General features: G+C 47.2%; 1 protein-coding gene across 2 annotated transcripts in view; it reads left to right on the plus strand.

Annotated features, from left to right (window-relative positions):
• Positions 1–12,481, plus strand: part of LOC138491338 (natural cytotoxicity triggering receptor 3-like) — a 358,708-nt gene that overhangs the window by 213,718 nt on the left and 132,509 nt on the right. For both annotated transcript variants that reach the window (XM_069617817.1, XM_069617818.1), the window contains exon 3: positions 11,925–12,269. In XM_069617817.1, the coding sequence (XP_069473918.1) occupies positions 11,925–12,269 (345 nt within the window). The remainder of the gene's footprint in view (positions 1–11,924; positions 12,270–12,481) is intronic.

Raw genomic sequence — 12,481 nt, forward strand, 5'->3', positions numbered from 1 at the left:
TACTTGAAGAGCCACCAAAAATAGAGAATACATTAAGTTTCTCTACTCCTTGATTGCAAATTAGTCCGCTATTCTCTATACTTAGTTGTTGTCCTGTGTTGGATGTTGTTGGCATTTGATCATTAATACGTAGTTGCTCCTTACAAGCTCTGGCCTGCTCAAAGGCCGTGTTAAATGAGATATTAACGATTTGTTCACTCTCAAGTGAATTGTCGTCTGCTCGATCCAGAGTGATGGGCACTGTGCTAACACTACTTAAATGAGAATAAGTGACCAAATCCAGTCCCTTATTTCCAGTAAGATCAGGTGACCTATCTTGTAGTGTTGGGCCGGTCTCCACGGGCCCTCTGGAAGCAGTTTCAGCTTCACTCTGAGTACTCGCTGAGTCCCCGTCGGAAGCTTGTGCTGTAAATTCCGGGAAGGCCACCATGGGCAGCTTCAAGCTTCTTTGCAGTGTGTTATTGATATTAGTATCGTTCTTTCTATGAGAGCCTACAAGGCCCAGAGCTTCGTACTTGAACAAGGCCAGTGCTTCAAAAGCTTTTTAGCAGTAGAATAATTTTTTTTTTGGTCACATAGGGATTTGAATGAGGCATCCAAGTTTTTCAAGGTTTCGTTAACGTTGCCAGAAGACTAGCTACATATGTGCTCCAGATGGGCTACCTTAGTATTCAGAAGGGCAATCAGCGTTGTAAGGTCCTTCATTGAATCATTCAGATTTTCATATAATTTCATGCAGGGGGCCACGGAGATTGCTAGGGAAGACAATATTGCAATTTTTAACTCTGAAGTCGCGCTGGGTTCCTTGAACGCCACGTTTTTGTCCTCTAAGGTGCGCTTCCTTTGGTTCCTGGGCCTGTGAACTCTTCCCCTCCTTATCTTTGGAAAGGGGCGATCTATAAATGAAGAGTCAGACAGATCACCATTATCCGATTTACTCGTGATAGAAGACTGTGAGTTACGCACGCTCTGCTGCGTTTTGTTCAGATCTAGTCGTTTAGTATTGTCAGCCCTCTTTTGTGAGTTCATCTGATGAAAAGACAAATCGTCTGAAAAGGCCATATTTGTCTTCTCCTTTGCAACACAAGTTGATGGCTTACTACGTTTATAAGAAACATTTGTCTATGTGTCCTTATTGGGGTCATTTAATTGAGCATTCTGACGTTTAAGGGCTAGTTTCTGAGCATTCTTACATTGCAGTGACAAGTCCTTTATTAATTTACCACTGCACGCTTTATTCATGGAGGTCAAATTGTACAGTATGTTGTTTGTAACGCCCAATGAGTCTCGACGTTCTTCACGATTGTAAGCTGACAATCCCCCTGTTGTAGCTACAGCTTAGATTATGTTAGATGTCAGTTTCTGGTCGTAAGGCTCTTTTGAAATTCCGAGCGCAGCACTGAACACATTATCGTCCAGTTCCCCAGCCGCGTTTGTGCTAGATCGATTTTCAGGCAGCAGCGGGACGGGCGAACAAGTAATCATACTCATGCCTACATTGACCGCCCCAGCCACTGGTGCCAGAAAGGCACCTCCACCAGACCCAACTGCTCTGTCAGCCTCAACAGCTGAGTTGGAGCGAGCTGGCGTGGAGGTCCGCCCATCAGCGGGAGAAACATCAGAGTCCTCGCTACTGGCCCCGCCCCCAAGTGGGATCTCCACTCTGCTCACACCGCTGTGGATGATCCACGCCACGTCCGCTCCAGCCCCCACGGAGAGCGTGAGCGCGCCGACACCGGACCCGAGCGAAGTCTCCTCCCTCTCCCCAGCCACACGGAGGTCCCTGCTGGTCCCACGTGCATCCACAGCAGAAGCGCCACGTTGGCTGCCGAGGACCGTCAGCACGCCAGGTAAGGCATTGTTCTGAGTGATGGGCGAATGTGTGATTTCATTAGAATCGAACCCGCCAGATGTCATTTCTTGTTGGATTGAATGAATACAAGGACAGTTACTGTTACTAATGGACCTTGCAGGCCTGAACACGCCGTCTATCACCGCGCTACACAGGGGCAAGTGTTTACAGATTCCAAGTTCTGACGGCAGCTCTTCTTCCGGAGCGTTCCATGTGGCAACATTTAAGTCGTCACTCATTGAGACACAGGAATAAAAGGGACTTACTTTTCTAGATGACGGCCGATTAGCAGCGCTGTGTTCTCCATTAGCCTCATTTCCTCCCGGTCGTTCACGTCTCTTCTGTGCCCGTGTTCTGGACACAGAGGAGGTTTGAGCAGCCATTGGTCAGCCGCACAGGCGCCAGTCCCCAAACAGCCTAACAGCGGTTGAGTCCAGCCCTTTCCCCACAGGGCTTACGCCGCAAGGGCGGATGAGGCAGCCTTTTAAGGTCAGCTGGTCAGAATACCTTAAAGGCACACGCACCTGAGCAGCAGCTCTTAATGTCCACAGGTACACAGGATACACTCGCCACAGCCTAACAGCGGTTGAGTCCAGCCCTTTCTCCACAGGGCTTACGCCGCAAGGGCGGATGAGGTGGCCTTTTAAGGTCAGCTAGTCAGAATACCTTAAAGGCACACGCACCTCAGCAGCAGCTCTTAATGTCCACAGGTACACAGGATACACTGGCCACAGCCTAGCAGCGGTTGAGTCCAGCACTTTCTCCACAGGGCTTATTTTTTAAAGGAAATGAGTAGCTGTTAGCTGGCTCTAAGACCGGATTCCTGGCCTCATAAGCCAGGGGACACTGAATGACACACACTTGGAGGAAATCTGGTAAAGCTGGAAAAGAAACAACAGTACTCCCAGATTTAATTTTGCAGTGAACATGCAACCTGACAGAAATTATTGGATTCAGGAGGGGGTTGAGGCAATTTGATCTGTTCCAAAAATCTGCTGACAGGGGACTGCTCATCTAAAGAAAATCATAGCGTACCTGGAAGAAATATAAGGCTTGTACATATTTATAGCGTGTTATGAAAGTAAAGGCGTCAAACCAGCCAAAAGGTGTCAAACCAGCCAGTGAACGGATCCTACCCCATTAGAACACACCGTCTCACCCACCTATTCCAAGCTGCATCATGTGCCCTGACCGTACTGGGGGCCCAACAATTTTTGGATAAGAGCTGAAGCTCTCTCTGAACTGCCTTGGGGGATTGGCTTTCCTTGGTACCAACCAGGCCAATCGCGGCAGAGATCCTTCCAGAACCAACCGGAGTGGGCCCCAAAATGGCTCCAACAGAAGAAATGTAAAAAATGAAAGAAGAACTGGTGGTTTCAGATCCTTTTACAGGGTTGACTAGTAGAGGACTGCACCCCCCTAGGAAGGGTACCAGTACCAACATTTTATCCTGTACCAGAGCATGCAGGAGGAGGAGAGCAATCATTGTGAATGGATGAAAAGCATAGTATTTTGCTCCTCATTGCTGGAAAAAAACATTGCTTGCCCTGGCAAAATGATCTGGCATCCAATGTATGGAATCCAGAAGCTGGATGTTCAGATGGGATGTAAAGAGACCCAGTCTGAACAGGCTACAGAACAGGCTACAGAAGGCCTCCGGAGCGTGCGAAGAGTCGGTAAGCTTTTGTCTTTCAGATGCCGGAATGCAGTGTGAAGACCTCCGGATCGCACGAAGAGTAGGTAAGCCTTTGTCTTTCAGATGCCGGAATGCTAACCTGTTCTTTCTTGTCTTTATAGGTGTTGCTGAAGACTGGATTCAGGATGGTAAGCCTTTTTCCTTAAGCCCAGGATCCGATGCAGAAGACACGATGAGCGTTCTGCTGCAGAGGATGCAGAATAGCGCAAAGCAAGATTCATCCACCGGGTGTGGTTTAAATAGTCTCCTGTAGTGCTTAGGTGTCTCCTTCCACAGCCACGCCTAGGTAAGAAAAGAGTTCCTGCTTTCCAGAAGAGTTCCAGTGTTCTGAATCTAGGGAGTGGCTCCTGCCCCACCCAACAGGAAAAGTAGTTCCAAACAGAAGAGGATCAGAGGCTCAGCTGGCAGGCAAGTAAGCAGCATGGTCTGCTGCAGGTAAGTCCACCCAAGCATTATGAGCCCGGCGCTTCCAGCGCTGGGACTGGGCATATTTATGAGCCTGGTGCCACTGGCGCCAGGACTGGGTCCAAAAGGTCCCAATTGGGACTGGTTGGCCCTCGGAACCTAGGTTATGGATCTGCTTCCAAGGGAGTTGGGAAAACCCTGACCTTTTGGAAGCAGAGATCATGACAGTACCCCCCCTCAAGGCCCCTCCCAAACCGGGCTTCTCCGGGGGTTTTGGCTTGTCAGGAAATGTTCGGTGAAATCTTTTGATTAGGCGAGGAGCGTGGACATATTCAGCAGGTTCCCAGGATCTCTCTTGGGGGCCGTAGCCTTTCCAGTCAATTAGGTAAAATAGTTTAGATTTGGAGATCTTGGAGTCCAGAATGCTTTTGACTTCAAACTCGAGTTCTCCATCAACTAGGATGGGTTTTGGAGATTTAGTTAGTCGGATTTGAGGTTGCACGGGTTTTAATAGAGAGACGTGGAAGACCGGATGTATCTTCATGTGAGGGGGCAAGTCCAACTTGACCGCTACTGGGTTTACTATGGTAGTGATGGAATAGGGACCAAGGTATCTTGGGTTGAATGTGCGTGGCCCTTTTAGAGGTAGATATTTGGTGGATAACCAGACTTGGTCCCCTACTTGATATTGAGGGGCTTCCTTCCGATGTTGATCTGCTCCTTTCTTGTATTGTTCTTTAGCCCTTTGAAGGTGAGAAACAGCTTCCTTAAAGGCTTGGGTGATTGTAGAATGCAGGTAGTCTACTGCTGGTGTTTCAAGATCTTGGAGGGGATCCAACTCCGAGGTTCGAGGGTGACTGCCGTACAAAAGAAAAAACGGTGTTTTCCCAGTTCCCGAATGGACAGAGTTATTGTAGGCATATTCGGCTATCCAAAGGATGTCTTTCCAAGTTTTTTCAGTTTGCTGCAGCATGCAGCGTAAATACTGTTCCAGAGTTTGATTGGTCCTCTCGGTTTGTCCGTCGGTCTGAGGGTGGTGACTGGTCGATAGTCTCACATCAATTTGAGCCGACCGACAGCAACTTCGCCAAAAATGAGAAATAAATTGACTACCTCGATCCGAAATTAGAACCGAAGGAAAACCGTGTAGTCGGACGATGTTTTCGAGGAATTCTCGGGCCAGAGTTGGTGCTGTTGGCAAGCCTTTGAGCGGAATGAAATGCGCCATCTTGGGGAATAAGTCCACGATTACTAGAATCGTATTGTATCCGGAGCATGGAGGTAGATCGGTGATGAAGTCCATAGAAAGCGTATGCCAAGGGCGAGGTGGGATGTCAATAGGGCGTAAGAGGCCTGCTGGTCTTTCCTTTTGACTCTTGTTTTGGGTGCATACTCCACAAGACATTATAAAGTCTCTGATATCTTTTTTCCAAGACGGCCACCAGAAGTAGCGCTTGATCTTTTCTGAGGTCTTGGCCATACCGGGATGACCTTCCATTAAAGAATCATGATAACAGGAGATTACTTTTTTCTGTAAATCTGTGCTGGGTAGGTATAATCGTTCTTGGAAATACAATAAGTTGTCCTTTACTGCAAAGTCCTTTCCCTGCAGATGCCAATTCTGTATGTCTGCTGGAGTTACAAGTTGCCTGGCTTTATCCTTAACTTCCTCTATGGATTCTGTGGCGATTACACCCAGAATTCTTTGTTCGGGAATGATTGGTACAGGTTTAGGGTTCATCAAGTGTTCTTCCACTCCCATCCGAGAAAGGGCATCAGCTTTACCGTTCTTTGTACCAGGTCGATAGGTAATTATGAAGTCAAACTCGGCAAAGAATAATGCCCAACGGAGTTGTCTAGAGGATTGGGCTTTTGCGGTTTTCAAATATTGCAGGTTTCGGTGATCCGTAATCACAGTAACGGTGTGTCGGGCCCCCAGCAGATAATGCCGCCAAGCCTTAAAGGCAGACTTGATAGCCAGAAGTTCCTTGTCAGTAATCGTGTAATTGATTTCAGGAGGCGAGAATTTGCAGGACCAAAATGCCACGGGATGCAACTGATTGGTTACCGGGTCCTTTTGTGATAGAACTGCCCCCATGGCAAGGCTTGAAGCATCAGTTTCCACGATGTAGGGGAGTTCGGGGCGAGGGTGTTTTAAGATTGATGCAGAGATAAATTTAGTCTTCAAATCCTGGAAAGCTTGTTCCGCCTCGGTAGACCATTCAAAACGTTTGTTTTTCTTTAACAAGGCAGTGATGGGCTGGACTATTCGAGAGAATTCGGGGATAAACCTGCGGTAAAAGTTAGCGAAGCCTAACATGCTTTGCACACCTTTTACGGAGGATGGTGATGGCCATTTGAGAACTGCATCGACCTTTTTTGAATCCATACGTACTCCGCCAGGTGATAATATGAATCCCAAGAATTCAACTTCAGTCACGTTGAAAACACATTTTTCCAACTTAGCGAAAAGTTTGTGTTGACGCAATCTTTCGAGGACCATTTTCACGTGTTTCCGATGTTCAGATTCCTATGAAGAGTAAACGAGGATGTCGTCAATGTAAACAAAAACACACACATCTATGAGCTCTCTGAGGACATCGTTCATAAAATATTGAAAGGCGGCCGGGGCATTGCAAAGTCCGAAGGGCATGACCTGATATTCAAATAGCCCATACTTGGTGCGGAAGGCAGTCTTCCATTCATCGCCCTCTTTTACTCGTACCAAGTGGTAAGCTCCTCTAAGATCCAGCTTTGTATATATGCATGCTTTTCTGACTTGGTCCAGGAGTTCAGGGATCAAAGGTAACGGATATCTAGTCTTAACGGTGATCTGGTTCAGGGAGCGATAATCGATACAAGTTCTAAGGTCTCCTTCCTTTTTTGGAACGAAGAACAAAGCTGAAGAAGCAGGGGACTTGGAAGGACGAATAAACCCATTCGCCAGGTATTGATCCATGTATTGTCGAAGGTGAAGGTTCTCAGGCTCGGTGAGAGCATAAATTCTACTACAAGGAGGAGTAGATCCAGGTATCAGGTCTATCTGGCAGTCATAAGACCTATGAGGAGGTAGAGTGTTAGCCTGATCCTTCCGGAACACATCTTGGTATTCAAGGTATTCGGGAGGTAACTGGGGAGTCTCTGAAGAAATTGCTGCCAGTGCAACACCAGGTGGAAGGTGACAAGTAGAGACACATCTGGAAACTGGACCGTTCTTGCTCGCCAATCGATCAGAGGATTGTGTTTCTCTAACCAAGGTATTCCTAGAATAATCTGAAACTGAGGGGCCTTGATCACATCGAACACGATCTTCTCATGGTGTCCATCTTGACTTACTAGCGTCACCTCTTGAGTGGTATGCGTTACTGGCCCGGAGGCTATCTCCGTACCATCCACTGTAGTAATGACGTCCTTTACAGCCTTGGCACAAAGAGTTAGATTCATCTTCAAAACCATTTCATGATCCACATAATTGCCGATGGCACCGCTGTCGACGTAAGCTTCAATTGCATGTAATCGATCCGGATTATCAGGGCTAATGAGGACCATAGGTATCACGAAATGCGAGGTCACGGAACTGGTTTTCAAGCTCGGCAAGAGGACCTCTATTCTTGTCGGGCGAGGTCGTTTCCCTGCTCAGAGTTTGTAACTTTGGTAACTGCAGCTCCTACTGCCTTCTTGGCAGGTTTCACCGGACAGTCTCGAAGAAAGTGCCCTGAGTTTCCGCAATATAGGCATAATTGCAACTGTTTTCTCCTTTCCCGCTCCTTTTGTGTTAGAGGACCTTTCAGACCCCCAATTTGCATGGGTTCCCCGGAGTCTACTCCTTTGGAAGGAGTTGGCGGTTTGGAAAATACTCGAGCATCAAACTTGGAACAGTCGGCCTTCCTGTTCTGCAGTCTATGATCTATTTGAACGACCAAGTCTATATAATCCGAACAGTCTTGTGGGGGATTCACTACTTGGGCTAAAACGTCTTTGAGCTCTCCACGTAGACCTCTGTAAAACAGCGTAATCCTTTTGTCCTCAGGCCATTGAGTTTCCACTATTAGTCTATTGAAAGATGCAATATAAGCCAAAAGGTCTTGATTACCCTGTCGCAACGAAAGAAGCTCATTGTCCAAGGCCTGCCCCTGTGAATGTCTTGCGAACAGTTTTTCCATACTAAGCTGAAAGGCTTGAAAATCATGGAGAACCGGATCATCTTGATTAACTAGAGGGATCGACCAGTCTGCCGCATTGCCACTAAGGTACGAAAGTACAAAAGCTACTTTAGCTTGATCAGTTGGAAAGGCTGCTGGCCGGCATAAGAAGTGCAACCGGCACTGATTGATAAATACTGCAAACCTCTTTGGGTCACCAGAAAATCGTTCGGGCGGAGCCAGAGGTACATTCCCAGGTAGGTTGATCTGCACTGGATTCATAGAGGATGTTGAAGGAAGATTTGCCCCTGATGCGGGTAACGGGGTTTGTCCGGCTTGTGACTGTAGCAATTGTCTAGCAAGACCGTCTGTTCTCTCCTTGGAAATAATTAGTTCCCTTCTTAGAGCATTCGTTTCCTGGCGAGCTGCATGCACTTCTGCCCTTAGTTCCCCAAGTAACCGGGCTAGGTGGTCAGTATCCGAGGTTTCCATAGCGCCTGGGCGAGAGTTTTGCGGTAGGCTTTGCGTTCTGTAACGCTCACCTGATTCTCGCAGAGGCGCCGGTCTTGACTGGGCGACTACCGTATCTTCAAAGGTGATGTGTAGCACCCGGTTGGCTCTTTGGGCTGGACCTCTGTGCACTGTATGCCTGACTTCAAGAGTAAGATGTCTGCAGACAGAAAATATGGGATTAATGAACTGGGGTTATTGGGGTGTCCCTATCTCTTCCCTTTTTTGCTCTCCTGTAGACCCCCAAAGGTTAACGCTCTCACCTTAGGTAAGTGAATGCCGAGCTCTCCATCTGCCTCGGGGCAGGGTGCTGTAACCAGTTTCTTCACTGGATCGGTAGCGCAGGCCTCTTGACTTCAGAGGACTGCTGTCCGTCGTTTACTGCACGAACGGTAAGTTTCGAGTAATTCTATTGTCTTTAAAGTCTTTAGCAATGATGTCTCTTGTTTTGCAGGTTCCGGCGATGGCGGATGACGGGCTGAAGTGAGTTGAAGATGGAGTCCGTATGATGAATAGAAGCGCCTGGAAGCACGTAAGTAAGCGCTTGTTGCCTGCTTCACGATGCGCTCTAACTGTCTTTTATTTTGCAGGTACGAGTTCGGAGCGGCTGCAGGGTGCCGGAATACCCACTGGGGTTGATGTGGAAAGGAGTAATGGCACGTGAGTATTAAAGTTCCCCAATGTCTTTAAACGCACCTTGTTTTGTCTTTCAGATGCAGGATGCAGCGCCGAAGGCCTCCGGAGCGTGCGAAGAGTCGGTAAGCTTTTGTCTTTCAGATGCCGGAATGCAGTGTGAAGACCTCCGGATCGCACGAAGAGTAGGTAAGCCTTTGTCTTTCAGATGCCGGAATGCTAACCTGTTCTTTCTTGTCTTTATAGGTGTTGCTGAAGACTGGATTCAGGATGGTAAGCCTTTTTCCTTAGGCCCAGGATCCGATGCAGAAGACACGATGAGCGTTCTGCTGCAGAGGATGCAGAATAACGCAAAGCAAGATTCATCCACCGGGTGTGGTTTAAATAGTCTCCTGTAGTGCTTAGGTGTCTCCTTCCACAGCCACGCCTAGGTAAGAAAAGAGTTCCTGCTTTCCAGAAGAGTTCCAGTGTTCTGAATCTAGGGAGTGGCTCCTGCCCCACCCAACAGGAAAAGTAGTTCCAAACAGAAGAGGATCAGAGGCTCAGCTGGCAGGCAAGTAAGCAGCATGGTCTGCTGCAGGTAAGTCCACCCAAGCATTATGAGCCCGGCGCTTCCAGCGCTGGGACTGGGCACATTTATGAGCCTGGTGCCACTGGCGCCAGGACTGGGTCCAAAAGGTCCCAATTGGGACTGGTTGGCCCTCGGAACTTAGGTTATGGATCTGCTTCCAAGGGAGTTGGGAAAACCCTGACCTTTTGGAAGCAGAGATCATGACAAGAGGCCATGACGATGGAGATACAGTCAGTGATGAAAGCTCCAGTTGCATTCATCTGACCCTTGACGTGAGCACTGGTCGGCCACTAGGTATCAGAGACCCAGGGAGATATTCCACCTGCACTACAGGGAAGGGAATGTAACACAAGCAATGGATTCATAAGATTCAAAGATTGGATTACATCTGCATAATTAAAGATCAGAGGTTCTAGTCTGTGGTGAACACAACTTTAATTAATAAATTGTACAAATGCAGTCGAAATGCTATAAAAATACAATACAAATGACAAATTACTAAGCAAAAGCAATACACTGTAAAACACTCAAAATAACCATTTTACAATCCACTCATGATCACACTCCCTTAAATGTGCATAACTCTCACAACTCTACATACATTACACTCTCACACTCATTTTCGTATTCCCCTCTGTCATTTTTGAACATGGAATTAAGCCCTATACAGTCAACAAACAGACTTATGTATATGTGGACAAACCGTAGCTGCCATTTCGTGAACCCAGTGGCCTCGCTGGGAACAAAATTTAGGAGAAGCACAGAGGGGGCCACAGACAAAAGTAGGGGGGCCACAGGCAAAAGTGGGCAGGTGCCTATAAAAGGCAATGTGTGACGTCAGAAGCCCTCCTGCAGAGAATCTTTTGTGCACATCAACTACCACACCCTTTTGTGCATCTCCCCTCCCATCAGAATGTAGGCACTAAACCATTAAGTAACTAATGATCCATTATTAGTGGTTTTGTGTGCTACATTCTGATTGGAGGGGCTGCTCTTGGCTGCAGGGTGAATTAACAGCTCTTCATTGATGTGCGGCAGCATTGATTGCAGCCACGTGTATGTGCTGTGCTGGTGGACACAGCACTTCAGACAGTGCAAAGAAAGTAGCACAGCTGAGCTGGAGGGTCAAGGGGGGTTCATGATTTCAGAGCAGGGGCCCGGGTCCCCCCCCAGACCCGCTTAGCAATGCCACTGCTTGAACCGCATAACAGCTCGGGATACACTGTGTCTCTTTTAATCTCTGTTACAAATGGTAAAATATGGTAGATGGAAAGCACACCACATTCTTAAAATTGCCCATCCAACTAGTGTGGTATATCCCGAGGAGCCTCGGGACTCAACTCTCCAATTCTGCACTAATTTTGAAGACGTCTGAATGGCCAACATTTCAATCTTATTTTTTGAGGAGATAATTTGTGGGAGCAGGGGTTGCGGGGGTGTCCCCCGCAAATTTTAAATTAATGCCGGGGTTGCAGAGGTGTCCCCTGCAGGGTCCATGCCTCAATATCGCCGCAAAAATATGGAGATATTTTTGTATCGCAATATTTTTGCGGGGATATTAACACATGGAACCAATTATTTGAATATACAGTGAATATACAGGGAATATACATTATTTCACACAGACAGAGCATTGACCCAGTGGTTGCACGTGCACCAGAAGTATCATCTAGGTGCACGTGTTCATGTGTAATTCAAATATCAGCATACACCGTAATCGCCCACCTCTTCCTGCCCCCTCATACAGTACTGAAGGCAAAAAGTCTCAGAACAAGATGGCCGACATGGACAGGGAGCGGGTCCCTCCCGGTATGTTCATATATGATGGAATAAGACATTGATGTAATAGCATTCATTGCGCACTATCTGTCATTTGCGTTGGATATTAAGGGCTGACAGATGTATTCTTGCTATGACACTTCAGTGGCGCAGTACATATATGGGTCTTGCAGTATTTGACTACATTATGTGCTTTATATAGATATGAATTTCCTCCAAAATGTCAGAAAACCTAAACATTTAAGAAGACTTTAAAATATAACAACTCTCTGGTAACGCTGTCCAAAGTATTTGAATTTCTGTTCCTGACACCCTGTTTTATTTTGCATTTAACAGGCACTTCCACCCTGTTGACGATATCGCAGACCCCTACCGTCTGTGCTACAGTTGGTAGCACAGCCAAGTTAGACTGCTCCTTCTCCTACAATGAAGTAAGCAAGACCAAGCGTGGGCACTACAACTGGCTCAAGGCACCTGAAGATCTCGTTGACAATGCAATTGAAAAGTACCATGGCAGGATCATGAAATCCAATACAAATGGGACTTTATTCTTCACAAACAAAAGAGCTGATATTGAGCTGCTCAATGTCACACAAGAAGACTCTGGTCTCTATTACTGCAATGTGACCATTGTTGACATTGGGAGTGGCAAAGGCGGTGGAACACAGCTCAATGTGCAAGGTAAGACTGAAAATAAGAGCTGTTTTTAGTGAGATGGTGGAACTTAGAGAGAATCCTAATGGAAGATGCAGAGTTCTCCTGCACTCAGGGAAGGACACTAGTAGACCCTTCAATCGTAAGGCTACCTCAAGATCCCGGCTGGGACGATTTAGAGTTGTTGATGTGCAGTAGTAGGGCAACCCAAAGGGTAATTGTTCTATCGTGTCTCGTGC

This window comes from Ambystoma mexicanum, chromosome 10 (assembly GCF_040938575.1).
Source record: "Ambystoma mexicanum isolate Mex_15411 chromosome 10, UKY_AmexF1_1, whole genome shotgun sequence".
NCBI classification, from domain to species: domain Eukaryota; kingdom Metazoa; phylum Chordata; class Amphibia; order Caudata; family Ambystomatidae; genus Ambystoma; species Ambystoma mexicanum.